General features: G+C 38.1%; 1 protein-coding gene across 3 annotated transcripts in view; it reads right to left on the minus strand.

The window, feature by feature from the left end:
• LOC149138333 (uncharacterized) overlaps window positions 1-16,063 on the minus strand; it is a 439,570-nt gene that overhangs the window by 146,170 nt on the left and 277,337 nt on the right. For all 3 annotated transcript variants that reach the window (XM_089447178.1, XM_089447177.1, XM_089447176.1), the window contains 2 exons: window positions 15,809-15,868; window positions 15,555-15,659 (listed from right to left, as the gene is read on the minus strand). In XM_089447178.1, the coding sequence (XP_089303304.1) occupies window positions 15,555-15,659; window positions 15,809-15,868 (165 nt within the window). The remainder of the gene's footprint in view (window positions 1-15,554; window positions 15,660-15,808; window positions 15,869-16,063) is intronic.

Raw genomic sequence — 16,063 nt, forward strand, 5'->3', positions numbered from 1 at the left:
TTCAACAATCCCTTCTTTTTCTTCTCTACCTAAAATTTTGGCCCTAAAATTTCAGTCCCCTAAAATTTTGGTCCAAAATTTTTAGCCCTTCAAGGCAAGCAACCAGGGCTAGGGCATAGGGCTGAAATCAACCAGGGTCGGGTCATTGGCTAGTTTTGAGGCTCTTCTTGCTAGTTGGACCTTGTAACATCTGAATTTTCGCTTTTGCACAGTTGGAATAACTTCCCTAGGGCTAACGTCAAAAACCCTAGGTAATTTTGTTGTCACCTTTGAGCTATCCTTTTAGAATATCTGTTAGGTCACTTATACCAAGAAACCTCCCTTATGGTGAAGATCCACTAAAGAGCATGAGGTGGAGTGCTAAGGTGACAATGGGCCCCACCTCATTGTTGTTTCTTGATTTAGAACTTACCTTGTGAGGCCTCTCATAAGGCCTATTAGATTTTGAGGCAACATGACTAATTATGCCACATGAATGAATGCCTTTATTATATCTTTTCCATCGTATCCAAACCCTCTTGCAAATTCATGTTGACTACATTTCCCAATTTGATAAACACTAGTCTTGATAGTCCACCATCCTTTAATTTCCAAAATAGCATTTTAAACACTCTTTCTATAGTTTGTCCCCTTGTGCTGGAAAAGAATTGGCTTAAAGTGAGACGAATTGTTTGTTATGGTGACAATGGGCAACCTTCCAAAGTCCCCCTAGTATTACACTTGGCTAAAGGACTTTGTAGCATTTCAAGTGCAGATTTGACAGGTAATACATTTCATAAGGTCACGTGCATCATAAACCCAACACATCTTCCATCTCCACCTCATTTCTTATGAGTTGCAACAGAGCACCAAAAGAACTAACACCATTAAAGGAATCACCAAGAACTAATTGCACATTATTTTGCATCTTATGATAGCCAACTATTTCATCTTTTACCTAGATACTCAGTTCTTTATCTTTCCTACATTTAGATTTAAAGTTTTAAGCTTCGAATTGCTTCTGCACTCCCACTTTGTAACTTGTTGCACACTGTCACAGTTCCAAGGAAGAAGTTTGCCACTTTTTGCAAAAGATCAGAATCATCAGGGAGCAGCTTATTATGTCATTGTAAACTCATTCTGCAAGTTGTAATGTAAATGATGCTAGTAAGACTATTTATTTATGTAACAACCTAGGTAAGCCTATTATTTTGGCGATGAATTTCATCCTAGGAGGTTTTTTCTCACTAATTATCTATGTTTCTAAACACAGATGTTCGTCACAGTATTTTCTCCCTAGCCTCAACCCCAAAGCTAGGGTGGAATTTATTGTCGAAGTCTTAGATAAGTCCTAGAGTTTTAGTAGAGTATATTGTAAAAGTGATTTGGGAATAATTAAGATAATTGGCTAAATTATTTTATTACAAATCACTTGGTCTACTAGATCATATTGTGTCGCGGAATTGGGTAAACCAGTGTTGCGGGGGAGCGCCCCCCCCCCCTCGCTCCCGCTCCCGATCCGCGCTCCAGGCGGGAGCGACTCGGGAGCGGGTCGGGAGCGCGCTCCCTAAAAAAAATTTCGCTCCCTGCCTTTTCGGGAGCGTTTTGCCTTTTTTGCAATTTTTTTTTTGTAGTAATGTTCGAAATGCAATTTTTTTTGAAAGAAACAAATAGTTTTTGAGTGGGGCAACTTAATGATCAAGTCTAGGCCCTAGTATTGATATGCTATTCATGGTAATGTTAAATTCTTAAAGTAAAAGTGACATTTTCTTTAATTTTCATTTTCATCCTTTTACTTAAATTTTTAACATTACCATGAAATGACTCAGGATGTTTGAGAGTGGTTTCGTCCTCATTAGATTTCATATGGAGAAAGTAGAATTTTAGATTTCATTCAAAATCCAGCAGACTTATCAGTTTTTCAGGATTTCAGGATTGGGGGATTGCAATGTTTCCATTGAATTTTGTCATGTATTAGGGTATGGAACTCATATTTAATCAAGAGTACCAATCCCTCTATGTACCTTGATGTTAGTGACATTGGTTGTCGAACTCCTCTATCATGACCCTTCTAAAAATGTACACATCACTCAAACAAAATCTTGACTTGACATGCTATGCTTTTTCTATCTTATGTTAATGCTTAGAGGGTGATATTAATGACAAAGATCCCTATACAGATACAAAGGTAATGACAAAGATACCTCTGGATATTAATGCTTGGAGGGTGATATTAATGACAAAGATCCTGATTTTGCAACAAGACTAAAAAATTAGACATTTCTCGTGGTGGCAAGAGGCCCAAGCATAGGAAATAGATAATAGATTTACTTCTCTTTTCTAGTTTCTAGTAGCTTTTATAACTATTGACTCTTTCATATTTATTATGATATTTTTTTAAACAATATATGACAATTTAAGTTTGAAGTTGGCAATTATAACTCATTAGTAATGAATTATGAATATGAAGCTTCATGAAAGTTGAAAGTTGTTTCATTTCATTTCATTTTATAACATTTCATTTCATGTTAGATATTATTTGTTGTAATGGTTACACTTAGCTTACAAGTACAACTTTGGTGATCAATGATGATAAATGTTATATATTGAATTTTGAAAGCTTGAAACTTTAAGATTGATGAATCATGAGACTCAATATGTTGTATGTTACTATGTTACTAACTTGCGGACGTGGTTGATGAAGATTATAACTTCTAGATGATTGTTGTTATATGGTTCAATCTATGCTTTTTTATGTTTTTTATATCTAATTCATCATTCTACATGTTTTTGTTGACATATATGTATCAAAAATTAAAAAATATAAAAAATATATATATTTTTAAAAAATCGCTCCGGGATTCGCTCCCAAACCGGGAGCTTCTGAAAATGGTCGCTCCCGCTCCCGCTTCCGCTCCCGCTCCCAAGTAACATTGGGGTAAACATTATGAGGGTCTATAACGAATTGGTATTTCCCCTTTAACGGTTGAATTTGTAAAATTTTATGTAAAAATACTTTAGTGCATGGTCCCTCATAATTAGACACCATAGCTAAAATATTTGAGAGTCAAAAATTAATTAATCCCCTCGTGAGTCAATTAATTAATTTTTCTGGCAAAAATAAAATTGAATCCTAAGCAAAAAAATAAATTAATTTAGAGTCAAAATTAAAATGTTAGATAAATTAATTTCTCCAAATGGAAAAATTCGTTGGTCTAAAAGAAGTCAAATTTTGAAGGTCCCCCACCAAGGGAATATTCGAAATTTCAAGAAAATTTGGACCCTTGGACCTCGAAGGCTAAGTCAAAGTCAAATTTTTATGGAAATTAGTTCAAAATAAATATTTTTGAACTATTAAAAAATGGTTTTAATGAGCAATTCGAAAATTCCTTAAAAATAAATATTTTTTACAGTAGATCAAGTATTTATCGACAGTCGAGATTGATCTGTCATATGTGTTCAATAGGTGTTTTCCTATATTGTGTTTCAATATTATCTGAATCGTTACTTCATTTGTAAATAACAGGAACATTATATTGGTAGGTTTTGGGCTTATCTTAGGTGATCTGATTCATTGTATGTTCTAACAATTTTTCTTAAGAAAATATATAGAGTTTGCAAGTTCCCCAGCCCTTGGGCTCCAAGTTCACAGACTATAGGCATAGGCTGACCTTGTTTGGGCTTCAAATATTTTATGTGATTTTTCTCAATTCGCTAAGGTTGTGGTTAACGCCTATTTTTCGAAATACATCAAGTTATTGTCATTATCATAAAAAATTTACTCTTCAAATATTTTCTCAAACATTGTATATTTGTATATTTGTAAATATATTTTTGTAAATTAATTTTGTAAATAAAATTTCTAACCCTTGTTTTGCAAAAATTGTGGTTTGGGGTTTTATTTTATTTTTTGTATATATTGGGGTTTTGGGTATTGTTTGATTTCATTTGTGCAAGTTAGATTCAATTGTTTCAAAAAGATTTTCTTCGGTTAGAGCTAGATCTAGGCCCTTGAGGGTAAAAGATCTAGCCTTTAAAACTTTTGCAGGACCAGAATCAAGGATTTTTGGGCAAATATTAAAGATTTGAAACAAAAATTCCTTTTTGTGAGGGTTTCAAAAAATTTTGAGGCCACTAGGCCTAGCATGGCCCTAAACCCTAGTCGTCTAGCCCTCTTTCCCTAATTCGTCATCTTTTTTCTCCCTGGTTGCGGGTGTTTTTGGCCCCCTTAGGGATAGTCGCGGGCCTTCTAGGACCTCGACTTGCCTTTGTTGCCTTTGTCGTGGCCTTGGCTGCCCTCTAGACCTCCTCGACCCCCTCCTTTAAGCCTACGGCAAGCCTATTTAGGCCTTCCATCCCCTTTGCGGCCTTTTCCTCCTCCTCTCGTGGCCTTTCTCCCCTCAGCTCCCTCTTCTTCCTCCTCTCAGCCCTCCGTCTTCCCTTATTCCTCCTCGGCAATCCTCCTCCTTTGTTGCCTTACGGCAACCTATCTTAGGCTCTGTCATGGGCTTCTAGCTCCACCTCACACATTTTCTGTCCTTCCTACCCTAAGTCGTAGCCCTCTAAAGCTTGTGGCAAGCCCTTAGGGCCTCTTGCCCTTGGTTGTAGGCCTCATCTTTACCCTTGTTGTCGTTCTTTGTCATTATGGGTGCTTATTTGATTTTCTAAACTAATTCTTGGTGGTTTTGCAGAACATTTGGGTCACCTATTTGTTGTTGCAGATGATTTCTCCATTACAGAAAATTTTGGCAAAATTTTCAAGGCCACAAGACCTAAGGGTTTGACCTCTAAACCACCAACCTCCTCATTGTTTGTTACAGCTAGTCAAATCATTTCGTAACAGTGCTAAATATCTAATTTAAACACCCTAAAATCACAAATGAGTTTCTTGGCATATTTAACAATTCATAGCATCAATTGGGTAGCTCTCATTTGGCTTACTTCATTATTTTTTGATGACTGTCACGCTGCACATATAAGGTCTGAAATACATCAATGGCACAAGCACATTTTTCACTCTTTGTTCTCTAATGTAAAGAAAGAAAAAGAAATAAGCAATCTGTAATGTTTTGACATTGACATAAGAATTATTCACTATAACAAACTGTTGTCATAAACTCATTTGCTGCTCCTTTATCATTGGAACATAGGTAGCTTACTGTTGTCACAAGTAGCATGAGGATCTCATTGGTTCATAATTGTGGAAAAGAATTGTTTTGGTGATTCAAGGAACACTAACACCTGTGGTTTGTTGTGAGAAGTTCCAAGTTTTCACATAAGCTCACTCCCTAAAAGCACATTTATTTCGTAATCAAATGATTTTGATTGCCTAAGTGAAATAGCCTAAGATCTCATTGAACATTGGTATCAAATTATGTTTTCATCATTGCTTCTATCTATTTGTGAATGATAATCTCATATTGGCATTTATCTTGTTGAAATATCTCGGAAGATTTCTAGTTATTTTCAAGTAATCATTATTGGCATCCTAAATTATTGGTCAATTGCTTGAATTCAATATCTTTTGAATCATTGACATTGAGAAATCTAATTGAAATTATTGTTGTTTAAAGAACATTGCTGATCATAAAGGGAATCATTGGATAAGTGGATTAGTAGATCTTGTTCTCTTTTGTGATCATTGGTTTATGGTTATTATGAATCTTTGTTATATTGGCATATCTTGGGAAGTTTCTAATTGAGCATTAACAATCTCATCGATAATCTTAAGCATTGGCATCTTGTTGGCTAATTGTTCTAAGAAGGCAAGTACTCTAAATTGTCTTTAGATTTGTGACTTAAAGTTAACATCTATTGTGCATATGTGGCATATTAATGATCTTGCATCTTGTGGTTATTAAGCAATTGTATCATTGATATCTCTTGTTCATATTTGGCACTTTCTTGTGGTTAAGATTGTATCTTATTGATAAGTACTTGTTGATATAACTTGAAGTCAAATCATAACTAAGTCCTTAAAAAATATTTAACCAATCTTACCTTAAGAATCACTCAAGCCATCTTGCATTGCATTCTAAGTCTAGTTGCTTTAATAATTTACCTCCAAGCATAAGCTTGGTTGATAGACATCTAGGGCCACCATTTCTCAATTTAGCTTGAGGGGCTTAGCACCTCTTTAGTGTTTAACACGATGGCCTTGCAGTCATCAAAGCCACAATCTCTGTAGTGCTGGAGGCACCGAGTGGTTGAAACACAGGGGGAGGTATCGTAAATCAAGTCCTTGCTTACTCCCCGTTGGCTTCCATCCCCAACCTACTCTAGAGACTAGTTCCAAAACAATGACGAGGAGGGTTACATATAGAATAGGCATCTAACTTAAAATTAACCAAGATTTTGCACTTCACCTAGCTTGTACGACTTGCACTTCATCTAGGTTAGTGAAGCATCCAAGCAGTGATTGTTCATCTGTTACTTGGGATTTAATTGGTAATAAGCAAGAAGTGTTGTTTTTTGGGTAGCATAGGATGTGCTCTAGCTCTGAAATTTTGTGGAGGGGCTAGAACACATGAGATCTCCAGGACCCAAAAATCGTTTGGTGAAACTCCCCCCAGATTGTATTTTATTAAAATAATTAATATCTTTAATGGGGTTCCTAAGTATAAACTTAGGAAAATTAAAATATTAATGGGTATTAATGAAAATATGGGTGAGAAGCTTTTAAGAAACGCGGACCAATTCTAATTTAATCTTAGCAATTGATTATAGATTAGATCCCAATCGTTGATATCTCAACAGGAAAAGTATAAATGAAGACATGAGAGTCATTTGGAGACACACCGGGCAAATACTCAATAACCCGAGGGAAATCGATTCACAAAGAGTAAGAGCTCGATTTCAAAGGGAGAGTTGCAGGGTGAAGGAAGAGGAGGGTATCAACATCAATCGAAGACTGAGGAGGAGGGGACGTAGTGCATCAGAGGGACAATGAAGACGAACAACTCAGAGAGGCAGCACAGCAAGGGACGCAGTCCTCACGTAGAGATGACGCAGAGGTGACGCAATGAAGGTTGGAGGGTCTATTGGGTGTCAGAATTTCTCCAAAGGGTGGAGGAAAATTATCTCAAGTGTTTTCTCAGAGGTTTCTCTATGTTCTGCAAATCATTCCTTGTAAAGAGATTGTTGTTGAAGAATAATAAATAAACCCTCATCTGTTGCACCGGTTTTCACGCATTGGGTTTTTCCAAGGACTATTGTCCAAAAATGATCCAAAATTGGATCCTAGATAAACCTCTAAGTCTAAAAGACTTCATGCAAGAGGTGAAAGGTGCCAAATGGCACAAATCCTTTGTAAATCAGAGGAAAATGAAAATCGCAGGCTGCTCCTGAAGATAGTCTCATTGTAGAGATCTCCTCATTCTAAATCCAACGCAACTTGAATGGGCGAAAACAGACTCCGGATGAAGGAATTATTGTAAAATGAAAATTTTCCAAAGTCCTTAGAAAATGAGGCAATTTCATTAAAATTAAACTATATTGAGAATTTTGATTATAAGCTCATGGGCCAATCCACAGTTGACACATGGCAGGCCGGGATTGGGCCACGTGGCCCACTCGGATTGGTCTAAGAAGCATTGATATCGCATCTGTGGATGGCTATATAAAGGAGGAACCGCAGGTCTTAAGGCATTGCGACATGCAATTGCCGAAATATCACATCACTTAAAACCAAAGGGGAGGACTTACCCACAAGCACAGTGACTTGCCGACGTGTGATCGCCGATATCGGCGGATCGCAATCAACGCTGGCATAAACCATTATATAAAGAGGCCTCAGGCACGAGCAATTTGCAATTACGACTTGTCACATCGCATCGACGCGTCACAATGGAGTGAGGCCACACATATATATATAGGCGATCCGATGAACCGAACCCGATAACATTAACAACCATATTGTATGGATCCTGAGATTCATCCAATGCACTTTTCAATGTATTTACGTATATTTCGTTGTTTAACGAAAATACAAAGGGGAAGCGATATGCGATGTAAACCGAACTTGAAAGGGTTCTGAAATGGAAATATATATGATCTCAGATCCGCCCAAAGCCATTTTACGTTAATTTTCATTATTTTCAATGTATTTTAAATACAAAGGGAAAACCAAGGGGCATGCCAACTGCGATATGCGATAGTGATCCCCAGGCAGACCCGATGGCGCTGTAAAACGGGATTATGAATGTTTCAAGTCCGATATATTGTGTTTTATGCGGATTTCCCGTGCTTTCACAGTGTTCTCTATGTAAACAGAGAACGACTGTTACTAATGATTTCAAGCGCCGATTGCCCTCATTGGTGGCAAAAATAGTTTGTCGCCTACCCAAAGGGCGTTATACAATGATTATGGAACACTCATAAGAGGGATTCGAACCAGTGTGGAAAAAGTCTGCAAAAAATCATGATTTAATCCTAAAAATGCGATTTTTTTAACTAAATGATTTAATCCCCTGACTTTTTGGCGACTTTTTCAGAAAGGAAAAAATTGCGATTTAATTGTTACACTCCCGATTTAATCGGGAGTCGACCCAAAAATTCGTTCTCCCTCCCAAGCCGCAGATAAAGAGGCCTCAAAGGCGAAAATGATATAATTTTCTGTTGTTTAATCTTAAGGCAGAGAGTGGAATCTTTCAAACATAGCCCTAGAAATTTGATGATAATGTTGTGCTGTGCAATTTGTTTTGTTGTTGAATCTTAATTTCGAGCATTATAGTTGGTTGGTGTTACTGATAAAATTAATTGCTTAGTTGCTATATTCTGTTGAATGTTGAAACATATACGACTATTATTGGTTTGCTCTTGCTGGATTTAATGTCTGCAAAACAATAGGGATCTATATGAAATGTGCAAAAAAATACAGAGAAGAGACATTAGCCAGAGGCTAAGCTGTCATAAGGCTACTATAAGAAACTGAGAAGACTATGAAAAAGAAGTGCCTACCTAACTCGACGAGCATGATTGTGAGACATAAGAGCAAGAGGACAAGGAGTATCTAGACTAGCAAGCAAGGAAGTGTAAATCGCTGAAGAACATTCCCAAGAATCAACACTGTTATGATCATATTTTTTGTGGATAATGTTGAAAAACATTGGTGATAAAATGCACTTGGAATGCAGACTGCAAGAGTTGTAACATGCTTTTAGTGATCGAATTCACATGTAAAGAATGACATTGTAGTAAAACACTGAAAACACCTCTAAACTATGACTTCGACTCTAGATGTTAAAAAAAGTTTTAAAAAATGAATAATTGTGTTTTCTTAATTTTGCCGACATTTTCAAAAACTCTCGACTTTAACGAGTTTTTCAACTTTTGGACCCTTGCCAAATTAATCCTGACTTCGAATTTTTCCACATTGATTTGAACAAACATGGCCGGAAGTTGCAAACCCCGAATGGGAGAACCAACAGGCAGAGCATTTTGGCTTTTAAGCCATGAATGCCAAAAAAAAGAAGGTTGTTGGGTGTTGAACGGTGGCCAAGTTATTATTGTTGCTAAATGCTAAAAGCAGAGCAGCAGAGGGCCGAGAGAGCAGAGCGATAGAGAGCCGAAGAGCTACTGCGCAAAGTTGAGACAGCAAAGCAGAAGCAAAAAAACAGCCTACGGGGTCACTTAGAAACCAAGTGAAAAGCCAAGAGGACTGTTTTTTTTTTATAGAGAACTAAAGAAGCCAGCGCTGAAGAGCCAAGAGCCAGAACCAAGAGCCAAAGAGCCAAGAGCCAAAGCTTCAAGAGCCAAGGGATAAAAAGGTGTCTGAACCCACTGTTTATGTGTAGAACAGCAGGAGTTGAGCCAAAGAGCTTATAAAAATAATTACACCATAATCCCAGAGAGCCAAGTCAAATTGACAAGAGCTCACGGAGATGTAGCCCAAGAGTTATGGGTGAACTCCAAATTAATTTGTTGTCTTATGTGTCTGTTGTTATTGTTGCTTTATTTACTGTTGTATGCATTAATATATCAGTTTAAGCACATTCACATATCAGCACCAACAACAAATTTTCAAGTGAATAATCAGTTGAAACAAATACAAGCATACACCCATATGTTCAACCATTTCTTATTTCCGCATTAGTTAATCAATAAGACTTGGGAAAATTCAAGCTTTGGAAGTGAGAGAGGTTCTTGTAAGCTAGACAAGAAGCCTAAGTGCCCCATTTTCAGATCAAGTGGTATCGGAGCTTAAGATTGATTAACCACACCTTCAAGGAAGGAATATACCAGAATGCTTGATTGACAGAGCAAAAACTACTTGTCTGAAAGGTGTTTGAACAGCAAGAGGCTGATTGTATGCTTGGTTTGCAGACTGACTATTTGTTGAGTTTGCAGAGGTAAAGGGAAAGCTATTGATAGCTCAGTCCAGGAAGGACCAGAAGGAGAAGGGCTGAAGGCATTCTTCTATCCCAAAGGACCTCAAGGCAATCCAAAGCACAAGAGGTTTGTTGCAAGAGGTTGCTTCACAAGACTCTTTGATGAAGACATGAAGCAAGAATTGTCCACCATGATGGATATGGTGAGAGAAATGTATGAGGATGGAAGGAAGAGCAGCGTGCTTAGAAAGCAGTTGAATTCCATGAAGGAAGAGAAGCGGTTGCTTATTGACAGACTGCAGGAAATGGAGAGGCAACTTCATATTGCAAAAATGAACCTGAAGAGGATGCATGAGTTGGAAACACAGCTGTTTGTTGCCCAAGAAGCCTTAGTCAAGTATCAGCTTGAAGAAGAGGTAAGCCATTCCAGTTTGTCTTCAAATTGGTTTTTTTGAAAAACATACTAAAGGCATAGGTTCCAAGCTAATGTCCAAAATGGGCTATGAAGGAAAGGGCTTGGGAAAGCATGCACAAGGTATTGTTGAACCAATAATGGTTGATGAAAGGCCTAAGTATTTGGGTCTTGACTATGAATAGTCTTATGGAGAGAATTCCAAAGCTGCCATGAAAGCCATTGAAACAGTCCCAATAAGGAGTCGCAGTTCATGTCCTCTACCTCAGAAGAGTGAAGGTTATTTCCAAGAGGAATACAATAGCTTGAAACATCAATTCCAGGATGCAGGGGTTCAGAAGCACACCCTTGAACCAGAGTGTTGTGGAAACTCTAACAGCCTTGAAGAAATTGATGGGATTCCAAAGGGAGCCACTTCTTCATTTGCTTCACCTCCTTATGAAGACAATAAAGGTGAAAGAGGCAGGTATAAATCTGGTTCTAACCATAGTCCTCTTGATTTTGCAAAGCATGATAAATTTCCACATAGATATGGGAAAAGAATTGCATGTTCCTTTTGTGGTTTGGATCACCATCATGTTTCTAGATGTTGGAAGAGGACCACATATAGGAAACTTTTGAAGGAAAGAAAGCAAATAGCGAAAGGTCCATTGGACAAGACAAATCACACTGTCAAGAGGATGCATATGTGGTGCACTTACTGCCATAAGCAAGGGCATCGCACTGAAAGGTGTTAGACTCTGAATCTAGCAATGCTTCCACTAAAGCTGAGGGAGAAGGTGGAAAAGAACATGGCAGAAATGGAAAGGAAGATCCCATGACTGATGTGCCTCAGAATGATTCAAATATTGACACTAATGTGCAGAAAAAGGAAGGACCTTTGAAATGGATTGGTAAGAAATGGTTAGAGTTCTTATCCAATTAAAGATCACATGCATCTGTTTGCATTTCTTTGTTAATGGAATGCAAGTTGCAGGATTTTACCAAGAAGGTGAATGGAAAAGTTGAGTGGGAAGCTTGCAGCAACATTATATTTTATTTCAGCTTCGAAAGTACAATGTGCTTAAGCGAAAGTTGAAGGATGAAATTCATGCATGAGATGATGTGCATGAACATAGGGATGTTGATGTTTTCCTTGTTTTCGGAACATGTGTGTGTGATTGACTTGAAGGGTTGATTGCTTTAAAAGCATGTTTTGTGGGCTTTTTATCTAGTCCATCATTTGTATGCAGATCTTGTCAAACAGGTACAAATGAAAGTCTTGTGGAGCAGATATACTTCACATTTGTTGAGCCACCTTGGATCAATAATCAAGGCAGAGAAGCTCAAAACTACCTTCTTTGACCAATTCAGTAGAAGTTCTACAGGAAGGCAAGGAGGAAGACAGTTCTTCTCAAGAAGACCAGCCCATCCAGAGAAGGGAAGTGGTCAGAAACTTTGGTTCAGAGGCACTATGCAAATGCAAGTGTAGGGAGGTTGAAAGAAGAGGGTGGGTCACTCTCATTTACTGTTCAGATCAGTATATCAGTGTTTTGGAGACCAAAAGTTCTTTTAGTGGGAAGGCGTGATCTAAAACTGGATCCTGGATAAACCTCTAAGTATAAAAGACTTCATGCAAGAGGTGAAAGGTGCCAAATGGCACAAATCCTTTGTAAATCAGAGGAAAATGAAAATTGTAGGCTGCTCCTGGAGATAGTCTCATTGCGGAGATCTCTTCATTCTGAATCCAAGGCAACTTGAATGGGCAAAACGGACTCCGGATGAAGGAGTTATTGTAAAATGAAAATTGCCCAATGTCCTTAGAAAATGAGGCAATTTCATTAAAATTCAAACTATATTGAAAATTTTGATTATAGGCTCACGGGCCAATCCACAGCTGACACATGGCAGGCCGGGATTGGGCCACGTGGCCCACTCTGATTGGTCTAAGAAGCATTGATATCGCATCGACGGATGGCTATATAAAGGAGGAACCGCAGGTCTTAAGGCATCGCGACATGCGATTGCCGAAATATCGCATCGCTTAAAACCAAAGGGAAGGACTTACCCACAGGCACGGTGACTTGCTAATGTGCGATCGCCGATATCGGCAGATCGCAATCGGCGCTGGCATAGACCATTATATAAAGAGGCCTCAGGCACGAGCAATTTGCGATTGCGACTTGTCGCATCGCAACATCGCATCGGCACATTACAATGGAGCGGGGCCACACACACACACACACACACACATATATATATATATACGGGCGATCCGATGAACTGGACCCGATAACATTATCAACCATATTGTATGGATCCTGAGATCCGCCCAATGCCACTTTTCAATGTATTTACATATATTTCGTTGTTTAACGAAAATACAAAGGGGAAGCAATATGCGATGTAAACCGGACCCGAAAGGGTTCCGGAATGGAAATATATATGATTTCAGATCCACCCAAAGCCATTTTACGTTAATTTTCGTTGTTTTCAATGTATTTTAAATACAAAGGGAAAACCAAGGAGCAGGCCAATTGCGATATGCGATGGCGATCCCCAGGCGGACCCGATGGCACTATAAAGCAGGATTATGAATGTTTCAAGTCCGATATATTGTGTTTTATGCGGATTTCCCGTGTTTTCACAGCGTTCTCTGTGTAAATAGAGAACGATTGTTACTAATGATTTCAAGCGCCAATTGCCCTCATTGGTGGCAGAAATAGGTAGCCGCCTACCCAAAGGGCGTTATACAATGATTATGGAACGCTCATAAGAGGGATTCGAACATACATGGCCAAAAGTTGCAGAGCCTGAAAGGGAGAACCAACAGACAACACGTTTTGGCTTTTAAGCCATGAATGCAAAAAAAAAGAAGGTTGCTGGGTGTTGAACGGTGGCCAAGTTATTGTTGTTGCTGAATGTTGAAAGTAGAGCAGCAGAGAGCCGAAAGAGAAGAGTGATAGAGAGCCGAAGAGCTACTGTACAGAGCTAAGATAGCAGAGCAGAAGCAAAATAACAGCCTATGGGGTCACTTGGAAACCAAGTGAAAAGCCAAGGGGACATTTTTTTTTTATAGAGAGCCGAAGAAGCCAGAGCTGAAGAGCCGAGAGCCAAAGAGCCAAGAGCAAGAGCTTCAAGAGCCAAGGGATAAAAAGGTGTCTGAATCCACTGTTCATGTGTAGAACAGCAGGAGATGAGCCAAAGAGCTTGTAAAAAGAATTACACCATAATCCCAGAGAGCCAAGTCAAATTGACAAGAGCTCACGGAGATGTAGCCCAAGAGTTGTGGGTGAACTCCAAATTAATTTGCTATCTTATGTGTCTGTTGTTACTGCTGCTTTATTTACTGTTGTATGCATTAATATATCAGTTTAATCACATTCACATATCAGCACCAACAGCAGATTTTAAAGTGAATAATCAGCTGAAACAAATACAAGCATACACCCATATTTTCAACCATTTCTTATTTCCGCATTGGTTAATCAATAAAACCTGGGAAAATTCAAGATTTGGAAATGGGAGAGGTTCTTGTAAGCTAGACAAGAAGCCTAAGTGCTCCATTTTCAGATCAAAAAATAGTTGTGTTGATGTGATTGATTCTTGTGCTTCTACTTCACTGTTCTTTTCTCTATGTTATTATCTGACAACTACTAGAATTTACTCTGATGTTTACTGAAGGGTTTCATAAATAACTTATTGTGGAAAATAAGTAGGAGAAATAAATCAGTTATTGCACTAGAATTTCGTGTTAGAAATTTTCACTAGAAGTTGACTCCATAACGCACTAGTCTCACATTCAAATCTAATCAAATCATTAAGTCTTGCTAAAATTAACCAAGCAGCTAGCTCATTCAATCGTGTTTCCTAGACTCGTTGGTTCCCAACTTGTCCTTCATCTTCACATTTCCATAGGGACTACACCCCATAGCCTGCTGTTGGGAGACAGCTAGAACGGAGAGGTCAGGGATCAGAGTGACAACCCCCGACCTGAGTCGTTGTCGCAGTGCCTGTTCACACTGAGCAACAACATAACCTACATTGTATGTACTCTTTAAGTCGCTCCAACCCACAATTTTAGTCATTTGTTGGACATTAATAAAAATGTCTTATCTTATAAGAAAATAGCTTTAAAAGAAAGGAAATAAATATACACTCAGTTTCCTTCTTTCTTTCCTCGCTCTCGTGCCCACCACTTTTTCTTTAACTACCTACGTCTGTCCATTCTGCTATCATCCTTCATGCATGAATATCTCAGGTGTTTGCTGATTATCTGATTAGTGTCACCACCTCCATCATTCATCCTGCCTGCCCCAAAATTTCCGGCAGGATGCCCTTCTGCTGCTCACGAATTTCTTTTGGAGGAGTGTATTTTGTTTGTCCTCCACTGTTCTTCTCATTCTATATCTGACATTTTTGTGTTACTCATGGCCTAAGAAATTGTGAAAAGGATTGACCTCCATTGCACAGATAAGTGTATTGACAACTACGGTTTTATTACTTATATAGACTAGCCTTCCTTTGTAGCATAATTTTATTTACTGCTTAGCAGGCAAAACAGTTTCAATTAGTTTGAAAATTTCTGCAAGGAAGGTGCCAGATCACCATCCTATATGCAAGTTTAAGCACTTGCCTTTACCATTCATAAAAGGGAAAGATGGAAGCATTTTCACATATTGATGCAAGCAAGTTTGCAATCCAAAGAGTTTGTCAACATATATTTAAGTCTAACTCAGATAATAAATTACCACATTCATCTTTTACACATTAGCATTGCCACCTCTAATTTTGTACCTTCTGTTTCACTTAAAATTATTTAAATTTGCACGAAGATGCCAGATCATGTTTGATACCTTTATACAGTCATATCGGTGGATAATGCTCAGTATATTGAGATATTGTCTTTTGTACTCGTGGATACGCTTGACTTGCACATCAAACATTGCATCAACACTAACCTGCTATGCAAAATCAACAGACACAACACACCAAATTTTTAATACACAACAGTTTCATTTAACAAATTATACTAGTTTTTTGACAAAAACGAAAAATAAAAGACATCCTAATATTATGGAGAAAAAACAATTGTTGCCCTCTGCAGTACCTTTAAGCCACTTATTCCTTCTATATATTGAGCTAGTCTACTTTTGTTCATTCGATGAACCTGTCATATAACATATACACATTATCAGCATGAACATTTCATGGACAGACCAGTTTGTAATTCTGCTTGTTTCACTTTCCTTTATACATAAGGAATTTATAGAACAAGTGTCAAAGATTTTCAACCACCATATATCAAATCATTAAACCAAGTAACAGGAAACCTTCCTAAACATTTCTTACACGGCTTTTGGCT

The sequence above is a fragment of the Pinus tabuliformis genome, chromosome X, assembly GCF_031772625.1.
Source record: "Pinus tabuliformis cultivar Carrire ecotype Pingquan chromosome X, CPIR1, whole genome shotgun sequence".
Classification (NCBI taxonomy): Eukaryota; Viridiplantae; Streptophyta; class Pinopsida; order Pinales; family Pinaceae; genus Pinus; species Pinus tabuliformis.